Below are 23,799 nucleotides of genomic sequence, written 5' to 3' on the forward strand. Positions count from 1 at the left end.
TAAAATGACGATTTCAATTTTTGAGCAACTTCACTATATTGACGTGGACAGTTTTCTAATAGATGCATTATAGATGCGTTCAACAAGTAGGGGCTCGAAGAAACTCCAAACACAACTCTGCAATGCCTATAAATTAATTGCTCTTCATTGCATGGGAAAAAAAATCTGAGAAAATCTCTATCTTTAGATGCGACGGATAACATTAAAAAAGCCTTTTCAATATCGGCACTAATACCAATCGGATACATTCTAAAACGATCTATAATATCAGGTATTAATTCAATAAGATTTATTCCTTTACACAAACATTCGTTCAAAGAGAGTCTCCCTTTCTCAGATGCAGAAGCGTCAAAAACAGGACGAATTTTCGTGGTTTCACTTCCTAATTTGATTACAGGCCTATGCGGCAAATAATGACATTCATCATTCAATTCGTTTTCTGGTACGCGTTCAATAATATTCAACCTTTCCCATTCTTTGAACACATTTTGATAATCATCGAAAAATTTACTACATCTGAGTTTATAGATCATCTTTTGATACCTTTTCCAGGATAATTCTTTATTATCGGTTAAATGTGTCGTATCACATTTCCACGGAAGTTCTACTTCATATCTTCCATCTGGAAGAATTTTCATTTTGTTCTCAAATTCAGATAAATTAAAACTTTCATTCATTTTAACAGTTTCGTTTGGAGCGCATATTCCTATTTTTTCAAGTTCCCATAACTCATTCAGAGGAATTCTCCTGACATGCATTGAAAATGTTTTCAAAATATTATCCTTTTCACCGGAATTTCGTTTGCCAAATACCATCCACCCAAGTTTCGTTTCGACAGCCGTTACCCCGGACTGTAATTCAATAGAATTTCCCGTCAATAATTTTCCTATAACATCTGCTCCGATTAAAAGGTTAATTTCAATTTCCTTTCGCAATGGATCAGAAAATTCGATTTCTTTTTCTTTTAATTCATTCAAAATCTCTTTATCTTTAACCTTAGGAATAAAACCGCAAATCTTTTTTTCCGATAATGCCTCAAAACTACATGCGAATGTTCCTTTTAAATTGCTGACCTCGACCGAAAACACTTCATGCTGTTTAGGTTTCGTTTCGTCCCCCCCAAACAGTGCATGTATAACTGTCTCCTCCCGAAGTGGAGATGCTTTAAGCTGACTCATCATATTTTCACTAACGTAGCTACTTTGGCTTCCGCTATCAATTATGCAGCGAATAATTTTCTCGCGACCTTGACACTGAATTCGAAGGCAAAGCGTTTGCAAAAATACAGTTTCGCTTCTGCTACAGTTAGAAAGAGAACTCTCTTTTGAAATATTTATCTGATCATTATTTTTTAGCTTTTGATTACACATTACATCAAAATGATTACAACTTTTGCAAATAGAACAACTTAACTTACCTTTGAAAGGACAAAATTTACTAATATGACTCGCTCTTTTCAGACAAGAAAAACAAGCACCTTTTTTCAACAACAATTGTTGTTTTTCAGCTAAAGTCATTTTTTTTGCAGAGTAACATTTTTCACTAAAATGTTTCTTTTCACAAAAATTACAGTTCGGAACACTCTTACCTGAATTCTCAAGACTTACTAGAGCTGATGCTGTTACGGGATCATTTTGCTTTACCTGTTCGTGGTTATAATCTTTCTTTCGATGGTTCTGTTGGGAAGCGAAACCAGTTCTTGCGAGGAGAACCATCTCTTCCCCCTTAACTTCCTGTTTTAAGAAATTCATTAAATATTTCAAAGATCGATTCCCTTTAGTTTCAATGGAGTCGTGATTTCTGCTTCTTTCCCATGCCATCAGTACTTCTTCTGGTAAGCAACTTTCCACTAAGGGGGTCAAAAAATCCCCATATTTTTCTTGGGTTCTTCCCAAACTTTCCAACGCTCGCAATTTTCCTTCTAGTTCATCATACAGGGAGGGTAGATCCGTTTTTGCTCTTCCGGTTACAGCGTTCTTCATCACTAGGCTTAACAAGTCTCTCACATAGATTTCCACAAGTAAATCTTCGCGTCCAAAGCGCTCTTTTAGTTGTTCGATGGCTTTAGGATAATTAGCTGCCGTTGCCGGGAAGCTAAGGACTAGGCGTTCTGCTTTCGATTTGGGTTCCATGGCCTGCAATAGATACTGCATTTTATCTTCATCGGCGATACTTTTGTCATCGTGGATTTTCTGGAACTGGCTCCAAAAAGTCAGGTAATCTTTAGCTTCACCACTGAATTTTTTAAGCTCAATTTTAGGCAATTTAAATTTCCTAGATTCGGAATTATTTGAAGGAGAAGAGGCTTGTATTTCCGCATCTATTTGAGCACACTGTTCTAGAAACTTATCTCGATAATTCTCCGCTTCTTGAAAATCATCACTAAATAATTTTTCTCCATCTTCAGTCAGTAGAATTTACTGCGATAAAGCACTCTGGCATACGTCAAGTCTCTGGAATTTATCACAAAGTTGACACTTCAAAATCGAAAGTATTTTTAAATCTCTTACTTCTTTAGTTAATTCACTTTCGGTTTTTCTTGAGGTTTGCGTAAACGCAATTCTAAGTCCTTTTCTTTGGGCCTTTAAAGCGATCAAATCCATCTTCAAAGTATATTCAAAATCGAAATTCAATATCAAAAGTTCAATCGGAAAATTCTAATTCAAAGCACCCGGTCCCACCGAGGGTACCACTATGTTACGAAGAACACAGAAAATATATAAATCAAATATATTTAAAACAGTTCGTTCAGTTGCGGGCCTGCCTCTACCCGAGGCTGGGTGCATTATGAATAAAGACAAAAAAATTCTTAATAAATCATTCTTTATTTCCATCAAAACAGTATCACTCTTCCGAGCTCAGCTTTCGTTCGTCCACACGTAAAACATTCGAAAACACTCAGCACGCAGGCTGACGTCACAAGCAGCAGCGCCTCGCGCCGGTTATTACTTCAGTTCATTTCACAACAAAAGTTATATATAAATTTAAGGTTATCTTATTTATTTAACATATATCATTTATAAATCAGTTTAATCCTAGTATCCGGTGCACAGGGAATTTGGCTACTTTATGATGAGCAGTAAACGGGACATATACGATGAGTAGTTAAACGCGTCATTTTGGTGTTGGTGATAATTTTCAAAATCGTGCCAAGGCTACACCGTATACTAGGATTTTACCTATAAATCCATTGATATCTAAATAATCATCATATTTAATGAATATAAAGAAAATATTTTGCCTCTTCTCTTATATGAGCCCTAATTTCACCAAATGTGACGATAAGTGTTCTGTGCTGGTTTTTGGCATGATTGCGTGTTGTATCACAACCCTGTTGACATTGAAAACACTTTTGCTGGAGTGGTTTAATTGCTCGTTGGTTCGTGTTTTGAAATGGCCTATGTTGAAATGATAGACCTGGTGATAAGATTTCAGTCACGTAATTGAGATTGTGTGGAAAGTATATTTAGTATTAAAAAGTATGATGTTGGATTGTTAACGAGTCTTTTGTTCACGGATGTGTTTATGAGGATTGAAGTGTATTTTTGGAATTTCTATGGAACTTTTAAAACGGAGACCAAAATGCGGAGCTGCTATGAGAAGGACAAAGAAGGGTATTTCTGATAGTTTTTGCGTGGATTTGCAGTTAAATAATTGCTGTTAAAGTATGTGGCTGTAAGCGGAGTTTAAGATTTGGATTGGAGTTTTCATGTAGTATGTTAACTTTGGAGGAAGTTTTTATCGTTACTTTCAAAATTTTGAATCTCAGAAAAACATGCGATATATGAAAATCGTAGCACTTTTGTTCAGAGATGTTGTGTGACTGGCGAAATTTTATTCAGGAATGTATTATGGTAAATGCATTTTATTTTACTGTTTTTATTTTGTAAAATGTTATGTTCATTGTTTTTTTAATATGAATTTCTGTTGTTATTGTTGTTTTTTGAATTATTTGTAATTTAGTTTATTTGGTTGATTTGTGTGCAATGCCTAGATTGTGCAATTCGTAAATGTTTTTTTAAGTTTAAACAGAATGCTGTGTCCATGGTATTCTTTGAAATTTATTTTTGTTATGTTAATTTATTGAAGCGAGGTGTGCGTAGTTCGTAGATTCCTTCGCTGCCTAGAATGCGCAATTCGTAGATTTTTTTTAAGTTAAAACTTGTGTGTACATGGATTCTTGTCAAATACTTTTGGTTAGAAACTTTACGTTTTTGCTATCTAAATTTTTTGTTTTTGTTTCAGATTTTTAGCTTCTTCAAAACGTGGTTTGCTTAAAATGACCTTTTAGGCTTAAAATTCGAAATGTAGACAAAAAATTTAGGTATAGTCAAAAGTCGTTAATCCGGACTCGTCGGGACTTCAGAGATTCCGGATTATCGATTTTTCCGGATTATAGATCATCAGTTTAAATCTGGTAAGATGGCATGCAGAAATTACAAAATTAAAAATATGAAACCGTAATTTATGAAATAAAGAACAATTATGATCTAAAGGGTATCAAAATTTACAAAAAGAAAAAGCTTAATATTTATTTGTTTACTTTATTAAACATTTCTTTCAATGTATGCTTCGTTTCATGTGATAATACTTTCTCTTTAATTCTATAAACAGACATAATTTTTTGTTCAGTTACAAAGTTCTGTTGTTCAAGTCCTATAATTGTTGTGTCGAGAATACCGACTAATTTGTCAATCGAAATTTTTTCGTTGAGTACGTGGAGATGAAATACTAGGAATTATAAGCTAAATAAAATAAAAACATCTGCCCTGAAGATAAGGATAGTGCTGACAGATCAACTTCCAATCAGCTGCGTGAAATTGATAAACAGATTTCGGATTTCAAAACATACTTTCGCTTTGTAGATACAAATTACATATTAGTAAATATATATGGGAAATTCTATTTGACATAATCGAAAGTTCAAGCTTACTTTTATGAAATTGCTCTAACAGTCTGCAAAGAATAATAAGCCGGATCCAATTCGAAGATTAAGGAACAACACAATCTGCAACATTAACTGAATTAGATAATTTTAGCTTAGCTTATACCTCCGTTACACATTAAATGCGCATGCACACAAACATATTCGCAGCCATAAAGGTCTTGTGCACACTCTTAAACGCCTGTGCGCATGCGTGAACGCGACGCATGCGCAGAAAGTTTGTAGCTTTGAGGTCCGGATTATAGATCATTCCGGATTATGGGTGTCCGAATTAACGACTTTTGACTGTAGTAATATGATGGCGTGGAGTTTCTCGCCAAAAATGTTTACCGAGAAATTTGGCGACCTGAGGGTGCATATAAGAGTAGTTCCAATATTTCTTATGATTTCAATCATGCCTTAGCTGTTCTTTGCCACTTAAAGTATAAGAATCTGAGATTGGGATTAAAATTTGCCCCTTGGAGGAAATTCTACACTGGTTGGAGGCTTTATACCAAAATATACAATAATGTATTTGAAAGTAATTTAATTATTCTGTTGTAAAATCATTCTTTTCACAACAAATGTCGCAACTTTTAGCACATTCCACTTTGAAAATGATTTAATTTATCAGTTAAGAATGATACACATTGTTCATACAGGCCTCATATGTTAAACGAAAATATTTTAATACTCACTCTATAAATATAAACAGTTCATTAACAAATAATTTTAATGCTTCCAATTTAATGTAGAATTTGGAACAAAAATTTACGACAGATATTTAAAAAATAAGATTAATATATTGCATTTATTTAATTTTTGAAGATTTTTATTTTCACAATTCAGAAATAAAAATTAATAATACTTTTTATTTTTTAACCCAAAGGGTCATTTCAGTCTCAAAACAGAATCAAGATTTCAAATTGTTGCCACCAATTATTGCCCTGTATTATATTTAAAGAAATTAAATGATGAAAAATCTGCATGAATGTATGTATGTTTCTCGTACTGAAAAAAAAATTTTTAGTGGCATCAAAGTTTGAATAACGTAGTCTTCCACCTGAAAGGCTGAATTTGGAATTTGTTTTATTATCTATTTCATACTCCTTAAAGCTTTAACGAATTTTTATTAAAAACTCAATGATTTCAAAGCAAATAATGGCAACACTTTATGGTTTTATCTCCAGCAAAAAAGACATTTTATGAGAAATGCTAAAGATATGCTGTGTTCAAATATTTTAAGGGGTATTAGCCCAAATGCTTTGAAAATGGCTGTCAAAATATATATGTTTGTGTGCTAATGAAAACAAGGCTGATCTTTAGAATATGGTAACTGGTAGTTTGGCGACATTTTGGAGGCGATAAAGGTTACTACCTGAGACTTTGGTAATAATGTGAGCAGTACTCAGTTCCGATTACGCATTATTTTGTGTGAGGGAAATGAGAGATCATGGGATATGTCATGTGATATTTATGGACGAATTACGGTTCTTTAATCGGAAAAGGGGGGAATTTGGAAAAATATCTGTGGCTGTATATTATTTTGTATTCAGCTTCATTGTGTGTTGTGTGAAGTAGGGTTGAATAATTTTGGGATTGTATGGCGCTGTCTAAAGTGAATTCTAGATGTGATAAAGGGAATTTTGCTTTTTATTTAGCGGAGGAAGTGTGGAGGAAAAATTCGCAGAAAAAATTGTTCAATAATTTTATTGAATCCATAATAAAAGTGTATCCACCATGTAAGCAAGATTCTGAAGAAGATTAGGTAAGTTAGTATTTTTAATTATTTGAGGATATTATTTTTATGCATTGTTCTAAATGTAAGGTGGAAGTAAAGTAATTTGGTATTATTGGGAAAATTGTTATTAGCAATGATTTAGTTTAAAGTAATTAGGATTTTTTTTCGCCAAAAAATCGCCAAGTTACCATAATCTAAAGATCAACCGAAAACGATTCTTTGGGTGTAATACAAAATCTGAAAGCTTTAAGATTTTTTTTTTTTTTTTTTTTTTTTAATTTAATGTTAGAAATGTTCATGCTTGCAAAAATTCAGATTTCTTAGTTGGTAAACTTTATAGCCCTCATAAACAAATTGAGTTAACAGGATACAGACTAAAAAAAAGAAAAAGAAAAAAAAAACTGAAGCAAAATTCTCCAACTTGTTTTGGGAAAGGTGAAGGACTGTCATTATTTAGGCCAATCTATTAAGAATTTACCTGAAACTAATGCAAAATTTTTTTGCACTGCATTAAAAAATATTTATCGAGGACAGATTAAGGAGAGACTTTATATTTTAAGGAATTTGAAAATGCATAACAAATTTATAACTATACATTTAAGTAACTTGTCGCTATGTTAGTATAGGATATACTTTTTGCAAAACATTTTCAAGCAGTTAATTTGTTGCACAACGATGCAAAAGATTTCACTCTGGGAATAGCAGTTGTAAAAACTCTACATCTAACATACAAAAGTCTACAATGAATTCTAAAATTGTTAATGCATTAGGATAATAAGAGTTGTCATGTTTCTAAGTAACTGACCCATAACTAACAATTGGAATATCCAAAACATAACTTGTAATAAAGTTAATCGGTTTAGAAATTTTTTTGGTAAATCATTGAAAAACTTCCACTTAAGAAGTTAAAATTTAATCAGTTCAGTGCTTGTATTAAACAGGAACAAGCTTTCTATTTTAACTTTAGTGAAGTTAAACACAACACATTAGGGTTTTTTTAAAAAAGGAGAGAGAGACTTATAGTTGTTGGTTAATATGCACATACGACTGAAAATATGCATTTGGTTTAATCCTAGTATCCGGTGCACACAGGATTTGGCGACTTTATAATGAGCAGTAAAAATGGGACATATACGATGAGTAGTTAATGGGTCATTCAAAGAAAATATATAGTTAAACATAGTATACACTATGTATATAGTATATATACTATGTATATACACACTTAGTATATAGTGTATATATAGACGTTCTTTGGATCATTTTTGGTGTTGGCGATAATTTTCAAAGTCGCGCCAAGGCTGCATCATAAACTAGGATTTTACCAAGCATATTTTTTAAGCATATCTTTAAAAAACTACAGAAATGGAGTAGTTTTAGAATAGTACAAGGATCTTATAACCATGACAAGCATTACATACAAAGAATTATGCATTTAAAAAGTGTACTTTTAATTTAACTTTCTATAGTTAGAATAATAGCAATTATTAAACTTATTTCAAAAAACAATTTCGACTAAGTAAATCCTGCCTTAACTCATAAACATATGAAATTATATATTATCAGTTACTGATAGTATTTGTTTATAAAGCATAATTTTAATTATTATTACTAAAAAGAATTCGTAGTGATAATAGTAGTGAGTTTTTAGATAAAAATATAAAAGAATTTTTTGAAAAAATGGGAATTAAACATGAACTTACAACCCCTTATACTCCGAAAAGTAATGGAAAAGCTGAACGTTTTAATCGCACTATAATTGAATCTGCTAGAACTATGTTAATTGATGCAGAATTACTGATAAAATTTTGGTCTGAAAGCGTTAAAGTAGCTGTACATGTGAATAACAGGAGTCACAAAAATGATAAAAGGTTTACACCATATAAAGGACGCAAGCCTAACATTACTTATCTTAAAAGATTTGGATGTGAAGCATATGTTCATATAAGACGAGAAAAACGTAGAAAGATGGATCTAAAAGCTACAAAAGGAATTATGATAAGCTATAGCATGAAGAGAAAAGCATACAAAATTTATATCCCTGAACTAAATAAAATTCAAGAAGTGAGAGATGTAAAATTTGATGAACAGAAACTTGGATCACCTTTACTAAAAGAAAATTATTTAAATTTTGATAAAAATCAAATATTAGAAGAACTTATTATTTTTTATAAGGAACAAACTAATGGAAATGTAAATAATTCAGAAATAACTAACAGATACTATAGAGAAGATAATACAACAGATGAAGAAGCTGAGAAAATTTTCCCATCCAATAGTGATGATGAACACGATGATAACAATTCATTGGAAAAGCCAACCGAGTATCCGCAAATAAATGAAGAACCTGGAAATGATAATCATGGAAATCCTGTACAGAAAAGACCAGCGCGAATTACGAAGCCCCCAGAAAAATTAAAAGATTATGTAGTATACAATACAAATGAAGGATTACCTAAGACGTATGATGAAGCTATAGAATCTGCTGAAAGAGAATTCTGGCTACAAGCAATGACAGAAGAATTGAGTTCAATGGAGGCTAATGAAGTCTGGGAATTAGTTGAAAGACCCATCGATAAGAAAGTTATTAAAAACCGCTGGATATTCTCAAAAAGGGATGAAAAGGGTAATTTACAAACAATTTACAAAGCAAGACTAGTAGCGACTGGATTTAATCAAAGAAAAGGAATTGATTATGAAGATGGATTTAGCCCAGTAATGAGACTTGCAACCTTTAGAACATTACTATCGATTGCAGTTTACAAAAACTACAAAATAAGATTTTTCGATGTAAAAACTGCATATTTAAATGGATACTTGGATAAACCAATTTACATGGAACAATCACCTGGCTTTATATCAGATCCGAACAAAGTATATCTTGTAAACAAAAGTATATATGGATTACCACAATCAGGAAAATGCTGGTATGATGAATTATGTAAAATTTTTAAAGAAAAGAATTTAACTAGACTAAAGTCATATCCATGCGTTTATATTTATAAAGATAAGATCAAATATTTTATCATAGCAGTATATGTGGATGACTTAATGGTGATTGGAAATTCAAATTCTGAGATAAATGACATCATCTCTCAACTATCTAAATCGTTCACATTATGAGAAATCACTCAAACACAAAAATTTTTAGGAATTCTGGAAAACTTATACTCAGTCAAGAAAACAATATAACTAAAATCTTAAAAAAAACTTTGAAATGGATGAATGTAAACCTATCAAGACTCCAGGAATATTGGGTGAAAATCTTGATGACATAGCATCTTCACCACCTGTGTCGAAGACAAAATATCAAGAAGCATTAGGTTCATTGATGTATTTAGTAACAGGGACAAGACCAGACTTAGCTTTTGCAGTAAGTAATTTGTCAAGATATAATCAAGATCCCAGAGAGAAACACTGGAAAGCTGTAAAGAGGATATTTAGATATATTAAAGGAACACAAAATACTTGTTTAGTGTATACTTCAGACAATGGGAAATTAAATGCTACATCAGATGCAAGTTGGTGTACCACTGAAGATGGAAAATCATTTGGGGGTTTTTTCATTAAATTAGGCAAAAATTTCATAAATTGGAAGTGCAACAAACAAAGAATAGTTGCTCTATCTACAATGGAAGCTGAACTTTTAGCATTCTGCGAATGTGCATGTGAAGTTAAATGGTACATCTTTTTACTTGAAGAATTGGGTCAAGATGATCTAATTGACAAACCAATAGGAATTAAAACAGACTGTCAAGCATTAATAGATTGGATTAAAAAACCAAAACAAAGTAGCAGTTCAAGGCACATTAATAGAAAATATTTCTTTGTTAAGGATGAATATGAAATGAATCAAATCATTCCTCAGTTTGTGTGTTCACAAAATCAAGAAGCAGATATTTTAACAAAGTATCTACCTAGGGTGAAATTAAAAGATGAACTATTAAAGTATGGACATGACTGACTGATTAAAATTATATCTTTAAATACAAATAAGGGGGGAATTGATAGTATTTGTTTATAAAGCATAATTTTAAGTTTTAATATTTTGGCAACATTGATATGAAATTCTAAAAAGAATGAGTTAAAAATGTATCTGGAAGAGAGAGTTTTTTATTATGATGGTTTGGTAGAATGTGGTAAGATTTCTTATGTCTGATTTTCTTTAATAAAGTTTTCTTTTTGTATATTGCCATAATGTATTTTTGTTAGAAGTGGATGATTTCTCAATATATGCCAATCTTAAATAACCAACAGTTACAAATACTTCTCACTATACATAGGGATATTATTTATAAATGAATTTTGGACATTTAAAATTTTTAAGGCTATTCTATAACCTGTTTTCCTACACATACAGCAAGAATAAACTTCTAAGGAATATATGGAATCTGATAATAACCTCCTCTCAATCGAAATTGTCTTACAATAAATGCACAAAGAATTTTGATTGTTAATAGAATATAAAGTTCTCGAGATCTACAATATAATTTTTTCGCATGTATAAATGAATCTTAATAATATGAAACTTACAATATTTATTGGTGTCTGGTAACACAACATTCCTGCAAAGTAGCAGACTAAGTAACAGGCACTGCAACCACACGTGAGACCAGTGATCTCTTTGCACACTCGCCATTTTACGCTTCTACAGAGCTGCATTGCTTGTCTTGATAATCAAATGACAGAAATTTCAGGATCAAAGTTCGCATTTTGATTCGCCAATTAATCTAAGTTTCAAAATTACGATAACGTATCACGAATATAAATCTGATCCTTTAAATTCAATTTGTACATTTCCTTCGCGAAACGACTTCCCACATAAACTAACATGGCATTTAAACACAGGACACGCCCACTTAAAGGAGGACTAGCGGTTTGCAGTTACTGACATTAATAGCTCATATTCTTTCACGACATGATATGCATAATGTTTGTACATACGTATAAGAACAGTTTTCAAAATTCTTTTCACTTATTCAAAAGTAACACATGATATAATATCAGTTGGTATTCAATCATAATTACTTCTACTAGAATTTTGTTTAAAGATATATTTAAGCTACAATATATTTATAGATATATTTATCTACAATTTTAAGGACCTGTTGTAGATGCTAAATTAATTAAAATCCTTCATCAATTTTATCATTAAATGATTTTATTTTTTTTATAATAATTTCATGTAGTCCGTAGTTAACTCCAAACTTTTAAAACTACTTCTGATATAATCAATAGGGAATATAAAAAAAAAAAAAACTCTGGAAAACTTCAAATTCTGAATGAAAGAAATATTTCTATTTAATTTTCAAATAAATTACGTAAATTATAAAGTAACCCAAATGTTTCCTTTAAAGTATGTTTTATTTTATAATCTTCACCGAATTTAGACAAGCATCGGTGGTTCAGTGGTAGAATGCTCGCCTGCCACGCGGGCGGCCCGGGTTCGATTCCCGGCCGATGCAAGCATGCTTTTTCTTACTTAAACCAAACATTACAGGAAGGAAAAAGAATACTTTTCAAATTTTGCACCGCAAGGATCATTTGAAATAAATTTTGAACTTCAAAACTAAACATAAGAAATTCATTATTAGTTATTGATTAAATTTCTATTTGAGTTTCATGTCAGCACACAGGTTTTCTTTTAAATTATCTGTTTCGGCGGCCCATAAACGGCTTCTGGGAATTCTATGTGGCTCACAAAAACATTTCAACTAGTTCATTTAAATCCGAGTTTACATTCTTTTCATTTCTATTAAAAGTGCACATGAAAAACGCATCAGAAAATATATAAATGAAGCTAATTAATTTACACTGTGATATAAATCTTGGTAAAAGATTTGATGATACAGATTTTATTAAATTTTATTTCTACTTGTCAAAAAATAAATAAGTGCAATTACAGATTGTTGCACTAAGAATAATAGTTTTGTTTGGGAATATGAACAGCTTTTTCTTCATAGCTGAAAATTATTAAGAAAAGACTAGATGACTTAAACTTTTAGATGACTGATAAACATCTAAAATCCATACTGACGAAAATTTTTAGTAATTTCTCTCCAACGTTATTAACAGAATTGAAATGCTATCAAGCTACAGTACGAAATAAAGAAGTTTATACAATGGCTCCCAAAAGTGTTTGTACACTTATGATTTTCATTGAAATAGGGCTCTATCCATTAATTAAAAGTAAACTTTCTGAATGAGATTTTAATAATAAGATCTATAATCTATTCATAACCAAATTACATGAAATATTTTTAAAATATAGCAAAACTTTATTTTTAAGAAATTAATAATGAAAAAATGACAAACATTTTATCTCACAAGTCTTCGTACACTTCGAAAAAATCTTGTCATATTAGTCAATATTTTCATTTTTCATTAAATTAATATTTAGTAGGATATCCTTTAGTATGCACAACAGCTTTTAAACGCATGGGAATAAATTTTACTAGTTTTTTTGTAATTTCTGTATCAATGTTCATCCATTCTTCCATCATGACTGTTTTGAGTTCGCTTTTCATTTTAATGTCGTGTTTTTGTACTTTAACCTTCAGTTATTTCCAAACGTGTTCTATAGAGTTTAAATCTGGCAACTGAGGTGGTGTTTTAAAAACCTGTGGACAATTACAGAGACACCACAGGTGAACGTAGAGAGCCATATGCTTAGGATTTTATCAGGATTAAAAATAAAGTTATTTCCGATACCCAAAATTTGGGCTGATAATTTTAAATTCTCTTAAAATATTTAAATAAGAGAATGATTCATTATGCCACCAATAAACACCAAATTACCTAGTCCTGATGCTGCTGCACACCCCCACACAAGAACACCTCCACCGCTATGCTTAACTGTTTCAACTATTTTCTTAGAATGAAAGTTTGTCATTTTTAGTTCTCCATGCAATTATTCGACCAGCGGAAGCAAAAATGTTAAATTTGCTTTCTTCAGCAAATAGGACATTATTCCAGTACGTTTTGGGTGTACTTATCAGTGATTTTGCGAATGAAAGCCTAAGCTTTTTGTTTTTCTCACTAACAAAAAAAATGTTACGCGCAGAACACCCATGTAATCCAGCTTCTCTGAGAACTCATCGAACAGTTTCAGGTGAAATTGAAGTAGAAAACTTTGCATTAAATTCTGCAGAAACTTTTACAGCACTCAAATGTGTGTTTTTCACAAATTTTTAATAATAAATCTCTCATCACATTTAGTTAACGTTCTCGGTCGACCTCTTCTTACCTAGTTTTCAATACGATTTTCTTCTTTAAAGCGTTTTATCACATACAACACTGTAGAATGGGATAAATTAACTAATTTATCGATATTTCAAATTGATTTACCACTACTATGGTGAAAAATTATCAATTTTCGAATGCTGTTTGTAATTTCTTTACGACAGCGACCCGTTTTTCCAATAATAAATAGAATATTATGAAGTAAACAATAAAAAAAGAAAACAAACGATTTTTAAATGCCACCACAATGCAAAAATTTGAAAAAGCGGCAAACGACAATCTAATTTTGATTTTATCCAAAAATATTTCAGTGTTCGAAGACTTTTGCAAGATAAAATGTTTGTCATTTTTTGATTATTAATTTCTTAAAAATAAAGTTTCGCTATATTTTAAAAATATTTCATGTAATTTTGTTACGAATAGATTATAGATCTTATTATTAAAATCTCATTCAGAAAGTTTACTTTTAATTAATGGCTACAAGTGTATGAAAACTTTTGGGAGCCACTGTAAGTATTTATGTAGAAATGCATACATTTTTATTTATGCATTGAAGAAAAATTTAATAAAGTTAAAGAGTTTTTGCTTATTCTCGAGTTTTGCCTCTCCTGGTAAATTTTCTCTTAAGTCTTAAAAAGTTTTCATAATTTATTTCAGATGAAGTTAAAGAAAGTTATTTCATGATTAATTTAAGCATGTTAGAATACCTTGAAAGAAATGTCAGTCTAAGAATTTAATATTTAACACGTTGACTGCCATGGCACTTTTTGGATTTCAGTTCAAGAAGACAAATCGATTTAATCACATTATATTATTAAAAATACTAATTATGATTTGTAACAATCATTAAAATGTTTACAGTTTTTTTTTTTTTTTTTTTTTTTTTTGGTAGAAAAAAGGGTTCTAGGAATTATCTCATAGTTGGCTTTTGTTAGACAAAGCTCTTCGCAGAAGCCCACTATGAGTTGATTCGTACAGACATGCTTCGACTTGTTGCATCGGTACAGCTAAAACAAGCGCTAAGTGAGTAAATAACTCTAACGGTGCAAAAGTGGCAAGTCAAGAAACTATGAGTTAACTTGTACTGGGTGTCCTGAAGAAGAGCACTAATATGAGTTATCTCGTGTTGGGCAGTCAATGTGTTAATTTTTATTTCATCATATTTTATTATTCAATCATATTTGAACTACAAAGTGTAAACAACATAAATGGCTTACAAACTTAAGATTTCAGCTAGAAAATGTAATTTTTTTCTTTTGCAATATCATTACTATGTTTGTATATGTTTTTATAAAGATTTTGTAATCGAAATTTAAAATTTATTTAAAATATTTTTTGTTTTTAGTCCAAAGGGGCATTTGCCCAGAAGGACTATTAATTTCATTTTGGCATTTTGCATTCATTCACCAGAAGCGTTGTTTCTTTTTTCAAATTGTTGCCACCAAATATTATCACCCTGCATTATATTTAAAGAAATTAAATAAAGAAGAATCTGCATAAATGTATGTATGTTTCTCGCATTGTGATAAAACAATGGTACCTAGAGCCATCAAAATTTGAATAATGTAATCTTCCACAGAATATGGGCATATGGAAGCCCTAATTTGAATTTGAAATTTGTTTTATTATCAATTTAATATTTTGTAGCAATTCAACAAATTTTTGATTAAAAAACTAAATGATTTCAAAGCTAGCAATGGCAACACTATACGGAAAAAAAAAACATTTTTATCTCCAGAACACAAGACTGCATCGGAACTTCTAAAGATATGCTCATTTTTAAATTATTTTGCAATATTGCTATTGAACTGAATTTTCTGTTCTGAATTCGAAACTGACACCTTTCAGATTTTTTTCATTTAATTTTATTTTTTTAAGTAAAAACATTTTTTTTTTAAATTCGGGCCCATCAGCTGGTTTCAGATCATGCATTCCACTCGCATACAATTAGAGTTTGAGAGAACTGTGTTAAGATACACATTAAAATTATTTATGAAAATTTAATAAAATTATTTTTGAAGTTCTTTTAATCGAATTCTTTTAAAATCTTGCAGTGGTGTAATGCTAGTTTACATAGCTAAATTTTTATCAGATTTCCCCCTAAAATAATGCATGTGGTTTAGATAATAAACCCATGTTTTTATCCTTAATCAAACATTTACACATGTTATACAAACAAAATATGTCTTATGTCCTTCTATTTTTATAAACAATTAGTAAATTAAATAAATATTTTATATTGACACAAATAAAATGCAAACTGCAGTGAGGTTATTACTTTTATTTAATCACTGTTTTACACAATACTCATATTTAATAAATATCTACTAATATATTTTAAAAAAAAACTATCTTGTGCTAGGATCTATAAAAGAATGTGCACATTCAGCACAGGCAGATTCTATATCTGGATATATGAATTCATATCCACTCTCTAAAGTTCTTTTTGGAAGAACCTTTTGTCCTTGAGTCATCATACTTGCTCTTTCTTTTCCGAAAGCTAAATTTATTGCAAATTCCGGCAATGGAAAAAGACAAGGTCTCCACATTGCACGTGCCAGAGCTTTTGCAAATTCATAATTTGTGATAATCTGAGGTGAAACACCATTTAAAATTCCTTTAACAGAATCAGTTTGAATGCCATGGAGAAAGATGCCAGCAATATCTTCAATGTGTATCCAAGGCATATACTGTTTTCCTGATGCTATTGGCCCACCCAAGCCAAAATAAAATGGCCAGTATATTTGGCTTACAATTCCTCCAGATCTACCAAGCACAACTCCTAAAAGAATAAAAAATTAAATGAAATAACAAGATTGTATAATGTCTCAGCTTTATACACTTGCCTGCATGCACTTACTCAAATTCACATACATACATACACATCAGAAGAAAATTACTTCACCAACATAGGACTTATAATATACATGCACACACATAAGCAAATCAAAATCAGTACTCAATCATTATAATTCACGATTCTTTCTTATTAAATGATGCAAAAATTCAGCTATTAATACACACATATATAAACACTGAAATTTAATATCTACACAAAAAGAATATATACCTGATCGAACTATGAAACGACGAACATTCACATCATCAGGTAGCAAACTAGCTTCTTCCCAACTCGAACACAACTTAGAAAAATAATCATGATTTTCACCCGTACTATCTTCAGTATATGTTTCTGTTTCACTTGCTTTGTAGAATCCTACGAAATAAAGACAGGAGAAAAATCCAATTTATTGCACACTTCCAATTATTGTTTTTTCTTCAATATACAACACAGTCCTAATTACATGATATAAATTAAACTGGATACTAGTCAAAAAAAAAAAAAAAGAAGAATGTTCAACAACATGAAGCTACTTATTATGTATTCTTTCTAGTAACTGAATGACACTGAAAGAAACACCATTCTCAAGAAAGAATCAATGGATGAATCAGGCTGGAAAATGTTAGTATGCAATTCGCTGATGTGCTACTTTTACAAAAGTGAAAAGAGGTGCAAAAGGCACATGCAAATCCACCTCTAAAGAAGCCAAAGTGGCAGGTTGCTGTTTTTACCCATAGGGACTAGCCATAAAAAAAATTATAATCCTTTCTAAGATGACCATGCATGGAGAATGGTGATAGTCCTCTCAGTTAGATGAAATCCAATAATGTGTTTGTTTATATTCTCAGAAATACTAGTTGCTTTCAGAAGTGGTCATTTTAGGGTGGTTATTTTAATCTGCTGGATGTCATACAAAATAAATAAGTAGTTGAAAACATTTTACCTCCAAAAGAACATAAGGCCAGCAAAACAGACCACTTCTTAGTTTACACATCATTAATAATTTTTAAATTACATATTTTACTGGAATTGGGGGAATGATATTTAATGTTTACAGAAATGAGAACCTGTGAAGTAGATCTAAATTTTTTTTTTTTTTTTTTTTTTTTTTTTTTTTTTGTATTCTGAAAATACAGTCAAAAGTCGTTAATCCGGACTCGTCGGGACTTCGGCGATTCCGGATTATCGATTTTTCCGGATTATAGATCATCAGTTTAAATCTGGTAAGATGGCATGCAGAAATTACAAAATTAAAAATATGAAACCGTAATTTATGAAATAAAGAACAATTATAATCTAAAGGGTATCAAAATTTACAAAAAGAAAAAGCTTAATATTTATTTGTTTACTTTATTAAGCATTTCTTTCAATGTAAGTTGCTTCGTTTCATGTGATAATACTTTCTCTTTAATTCTATTAAACAGACATAATTTCTTGTTTAGTTACAAAGTTCCGTTGTTCAAGTCCTATAATTGCTGTGTCGAGAATACCGACTAATTTTTCAATCGAAATGTTTTCGTTTTCAATAACCTCTGGGTCACTTTCTTCACTATCGGAAGCGAATTATAATGACGAGGAACTTGATTTAAATCATATCAAAGACGGAGTACATCGAGATGAAATACTACACTTAGTAAGGAATTATAAGCCAAATAAAATATAAAACATCTGCCCTGAAGATAAGGATAGTGCTGACAGATCAACTTCCAATCCGCGGCGTGAAATTGATAAACAGATTTCGAATTTCAAAACATACTTTCGCTTTGTAGATACAAATTACATATTAGTAAATATATATCGGAAATTCTATTTGACATAATCGAAAGTTCAAGCTTACTTTTATGAAATTGCTCTAACAGTCTGCAAAAAATAATAAGCCGGATCCAATTCGAAGATTAAGGAACAACGCAATCTGCAACATTAATTGAATTTTTAGCTTAGCTTATACCTCCGTTACACATTAAACGCGCATGCGCACAAACATATTCGCAGATGTAAAGGTCTTAAGCGCACTCTTAAACGCCTGTGCGCATGCGTGAACGCGACGCATGCGCAGAAAGTTTGTAGCTTTGAGGTCCGGATTATAGATCATTCCGGATTATGGGTGTCCGAATTAACGACTTTTGACTGTATATTATCTTAAAAAATATGACAGAGTAGATGTTTGAAGGCATTAGGGTTGCAAACACTGACAGCTGATGAGCATGTTGTCATAAAACAAGTTCACAAGTTGCTTATGCATGCTCCATAATGATATCTAGGGTGAGGACTAGTTTTTTATACCACTTCCATTTCCATAGATTAAATCTGGAATAATGGTATCACTATAACATACTTTGAATTTTTTCATGTATCATAAAAATATTTTCCAGAAAACCAACTAAAAAACTGCACTAAAAGTGACATTAATTTTGCATATAAGAATCACAAGATAATTAAAACTTCTTATAATCTACCACCAGTAGTTAAGATCTTATAGTATATGGCAACTATGGGAGCAAGTGAAAGTGAGCTTGACCTTCCTGGTGTACAGACGACATAGTCCAAGTTTCTCCCATTCACACAAAAACCCAACTACACTTGTGGTTTTAAAAGAGGTAATATTATGTTCCTTTTAATTCTTTTGAATGTTGTGTTAAGATTAGACTCAAGTATTAATATATTAAATGTTAGGGCACTAACCTAGTCCCTCTAGTCCACTGATGTCATGCCACTGATAGATACATACATGTACACTGCGGGGGGGAAAATGGGACAGTTCTATATCTCTCATTCTACTGGGTTAAATTGATGAAATTCAACTTGTGTTTTTCATGTCTCGAAAGCGCAACTTAGAATACGTATTAGGTTAATATATATAGCATTGTTCTAATGCAGGTATTTTGACATAAAATTGGACTTATTGTGAAATGATACTGTAAAAAATGATACTGCAAAATACTGTAAAAAATTGCACGAATAGTTTTTACAAAATTAGGTCTGAAAATTTTAGCTCCTCCATGTTAATTGAATTTGATATATATTTATTAATATCTCTTTTTTTTATTAAACTTATTTGATTCTTCCTTTCATATTTCAAAATTTAGGTTCATTCCAAATAAAATTCGCCCTTTTTTTATGATTAATTTTTAAAATTTGTACTTTTAAATGATTTATATAAATTTTTCGAAAACAATTTTTAATTACAACCTATAAAAGTTTTGCCATTATTTTAAAGTAGATGTATTTCTAAGCATACCTGCAAAAAATTAGAATTTTTTATTCAAAGGTTCCTAAGATATACATGAATTTACATTCTGGCATGTTTTAAAATTTGGCGTATTTATTATAAGTGATAATAACGCAAATGTGATTTACGCACTTTGTTAAAATAATATGAAAGTATGAACGATGACTCTTTATTCACTCGTGGACAATGAAGAAAAAGGAGAAGAAAATAGGTTGCTATAAACTACGAAGTTTGCCAAGTGAATTATTCTTGGCACAAACTGAAAAATATTTGCCAAGATAAATTTTTAAATTTCACCATAAATTTCTCACCAAAAATTACAAAATTTAATAACTAGGTATAGTTTGAGTCGTAGAATCGAAATATGGAAAAAAATTCCTACGTTATCTCAGAAAAAGTCGAATTTTGTGTCAAAATACCTATGTTAGAACAAAGCTATACAGAAATCTAATATACACTCCAGGTTGTGCTTTCGAGGCATGGAAAATGCAATTTAAATTTGTCAATCGGCCCAGTAGAACGGGAGATATAGAACTGCCCCACTTTTTTTTTTTTTTCCCTTTCCCACAGTATACATTAATATACACTGAAAAATTAATTTCTTAATAATTAATATAAGAATTATACAACAGTAAATGATTATTATAGTTTTTTAATTAATTACACTAATTATATTATAACAAATAATTAATATAATTATTATAATTACATTATAACAATATTATAATTATTTGTTTTTGATTCTAGGGCTAAAATCTATAAGCATTATTATATATAGTTGAAATAGAGGAAGAGAACCAAATTTATATGAGAAAAAAAAGAACGACAATAAGTCTTACATAAAAGATCACAATAGTGGCAAAGGTTATGTTACATCAACAATGATCAGGGAAGACCTCCCCTCAAAAGGGTTTGTTGACATTAACTAAAGAATGAATATTTCAGCTGAAAAGTACAGTTCTATTATTTTTAGGGATCTTATTTAAGAGTAAGCAATGAAATATGCACTATTCACATAAAATTCATAGGCTGCGAAAAAACATTTTCAGCATTTTTGGTTTCCAGTATTGCAAATCAAAATGAATCTTCTTGTTTTTTTCCTGCAAATATGAAATAAAGGCATGAAAGACAACTGATTGACATGGGAAACTTTCTCCTTCGTTGATAGCAAATTCCCTCTTTACAAAGAAAAGCAAACTCTCTTTTGACCTCCTCAGCTTGCAGCACATAATTAACACCCCTTCTGGATGATAAGTGTTTTGGCAGACTGCCAGAAAAGGATGCATTTGACATGGTCAAACTATACAGTTTTTCATTAAAATTTTAAAATGGCATTTATATTCAGAAGTCAAACAACAAAAATCAGCGTTGTATTTTCAAAATTTTCACAGGACTAGTTTCGATGGTTTTACCGAACCACCATCCTCAGCTGCAAAACCGCAAATGAACAAGCTAGAAAATAATAATTAGATTAGATAAGATAAGAAAGCCTGGACAAGAATAAGCAAGTGGCGCCATCTGTTGATGAAACCATAACTAAAACAATTTCTTTAAAGGCCGAAGATGGATTGGAATTAGGATTGTTAACTAGAACAGAAAGATTTTTTTGAATGTGAAATGCCTCTAGAAAATCCAGTTCTCCAATAGAAGATGTTTTTTGAATAATTTTGGCAGCAGAAAAATTGAAAGTGTGATTTTCGGACCAACAATGTTGAGCAACAGAAGACTTCTGCGTTTCCTTTTTTCTAACATATGCCTCATGTTCCTTGACGTGAAATTTTAAGGCTCTCTTAGTTTGGCCAATGTAAATTAAACCACACTGGCAAGGAATCCTATAAATACCCCAGGAATTCATATCCGGGGGTCCTTGAGTATGGAACTCGGAATTTTATTGATGGGAGAATAAACAACCCGAACGTTGAATTTCTGCAAAATATGTGCAACTTTATAGCTAATTGATGGAAAGTTTGTTGTTTGACTTCTGAATTAGAATTTGTTCGGCATGGTATTTATATTTCAATAATTTTACTATAATTCATAATTTAATTCTATGAAAACATATGAATGCAGCATGAAATAAACTCTAAAACACTATGTAATATGATTTTCAGCTTAAAGATTACGCTGTCTAAGTTACAAGAAAACAACGAAGAAAAGGTAATGGAAAAAAAAAACTTTCTGAATAATAATACATGGCTTCAAACTATTATCACACGTATATAAGCTAAGCTTTATAAACACCAGGGCTGTGGAGTCGGTAGGGAAAATGACAGACTCCAACTCCTTCATATACACATATATGTAAATACATACACATGGGTTACAACTTATTTTTCTAATATACAAGAAGAGTACTATTCTGTTTTGAGGGATGTAAGAAAATTGCAGCGAAATTGTATGCGCAAAAGCACCAAATCTAGCAAAAGCGCCCATTTAACAGCGCGCCAAATCTAGCGTACGTGTTGATTTCAGATTGCACAAGTTTATATAGTTCTATATTTCTTAAGACGCCATTGAAATACAAGTTTAATTTTTAAATCCTTTTTTGATATCCTATGGCAATTTGGGAATTGTCCATGATGAAAAGTCGGCAATAGAATTTTGGGTAAAGTGCAGAATCACTTACTGCTTGACGCGTTTTTAAAAATTGCACATACTCGGTATCCATGTCCACATCGACCTATTTTCACTTTAAAAAAAATCCTGGAATTGCACAAAAATGGCACTGTGCACACCCTTGACTTTATCTATGTACACATCAACCTATTTTCACTTAAAAAATAAAAGAAAATTGACAAAAATCCAATTGTTTTTACCCTTGTAAAAAGCGGCAAACAAATAAGTGAGCGATTTAGCACTTTACCGAGAATATTTTCAAAGAAAAGGCATTATTCATTATAGAAAATTACGTTTGAACAACCAACGAGATGAAATTATGCTTTAGCGATAAGTCGGTAGCGAATTAGCGATGCAGGCATCCATTCAGTCATGTTAAGCCTTTTTCATATAAATTATAATAATAAAAAAGTATTATATGAAATTAACCTTTCATCTAAATTAAAACATCAATCTTAGATAGTTATTTACCATTATACTTCCTTTCTTGCTGTAATTATTACGGTTGCCGCAATTCTTTTTGGCAGCATTCGCATCAACGATAATTTGGCGATTTTTTACGGCCCTCGAAACAGAATAGTACCAAAAGTAATAGATGATAGAGAAAAAAAAATGATGACATAGCAAATTATTTATATTAATTAGCATGTATTATGAAATGGAAAAACTGGCATTAGTTATTTCTAAGAAACAGTATAGCTTCGGCAAGATCTTGTTTGGAGAACAATAGATCCAATTTGATAAACTTCAGAACTGAGAAGTGTCTTTCCACACTGACTTGAGTAGAAGGAAGAGATGTTACTGTTAGGGCTACTTCTTTTAACTTTTCAGGATAGAATTTTATAAGTTCTAAAAGAGGCGTCTTGCAAGGGCAATCATATTTCTTTATTTCTTCAAAAGCTGTGTAGAAATCGTGTTTGTATTTTTTCATTTTTATGTCTAAAGGATCTTGGTTCTTTATTTTCATTTGCTTTACCTTTGCCTTTTCAATATTATCCAAAACTATTTCTCAGAATCTAATTCATCACTGAAAGAGGATGATAGAGACTCGGTTGCAATGTCTGCAGTTTGACTGTCCTGATTTGAATACTCCAATTGTTTTGAAAATAATTTCATTCTTATTGAAAGTTCATAGATGGATTTCTTTGCCTTCTTAATTTGTTCATCATCTAACAAAATTAAGTGTTTCGGATCTGCATATATTG

At 31.0% G+C, this 23,799-nt stretch overlaps 2 protein-coding genes and 1 non-coding gene across 7 annotated transcripts in view; 1 reads left to right on the top strand and 2 right to left on the bottom strand.

Moving 5' to 3' along the window:
* LOC118192972 (uncharacterized) overlaps window positions 1-11,515 on the bottom strand; it is a 57,169-nt gene extending 45,654 nt beyond the window's left edge. For all 3 annotated transcript variants that reach the window (XM_035364002.2, XM_035364000.2, XM_035364001.2), the window contains exon 1: window positions 11,199-11,515. In XM_035364002.2, coding sequence (XP_035219893.1) covers window positions 11,199-11,304 — 106 coding nt within the window. In that variant the 5' untranslated portion in view covers window positions 11,305-11,515. The remainder of the gene's footprint in view (window positions 1-11,198) is intronic.
* A 544-nt stretch (window positions 11,516-12,059) lies between these two features.
* TRNAG-GCC (transfer RNA glycine (anticodon GCC)) lies at window positions 12,060-12,130 on the top strand. The gene has a single exon. It is a non-coding gene; the product is annotated as a tRNA-Gly (tRNA).
* Window positions 12,131-16,173: 4,043 nt separating this feature from the next.
* The window catches only part of LOC118192973 (epimerase family protein SDR39U1), a 65,905-nt gene continuing 58,279 nt past the window's right edge, over window positions 16,174-23,799 (bottom strand). For all 3 annotated transcript variants that reach the window (XM_085819283.1, XM_035364003.2, XM_035364004.2), the window contains exons 6-7: window positions 16,978-17,124; window positions 16,174-16,689 (exon numbers count right to left, since the gene is read on the bottom strand). In XM_085819283.1, the coding sequence (XP_085675409.1) occupies window positions 16,256-16,689; window positions 16,978-17,124 (581 nt within the window). In that variant the 3' untranslated portion in view covers window positions 16,174-16,255. The remainder of the gene's footprint in view (window positions 16,690-16,977; window positions 17,125-23,799) is intronic.

This window comes from Stegodyphus dumicola, chromosome 6 (genome assembly GCF_044657685.1).
Source record: "Stegodyphus dumicola isolate Sdum_Otavi_A_Nest chromosome 6, ASM4465768v1".
NCBI lineage: Eukaryota > Metazoa > Arthropoda > Arachnida > Araneae > Eresidae > Stegodyphus > Stegodyphus dumicola.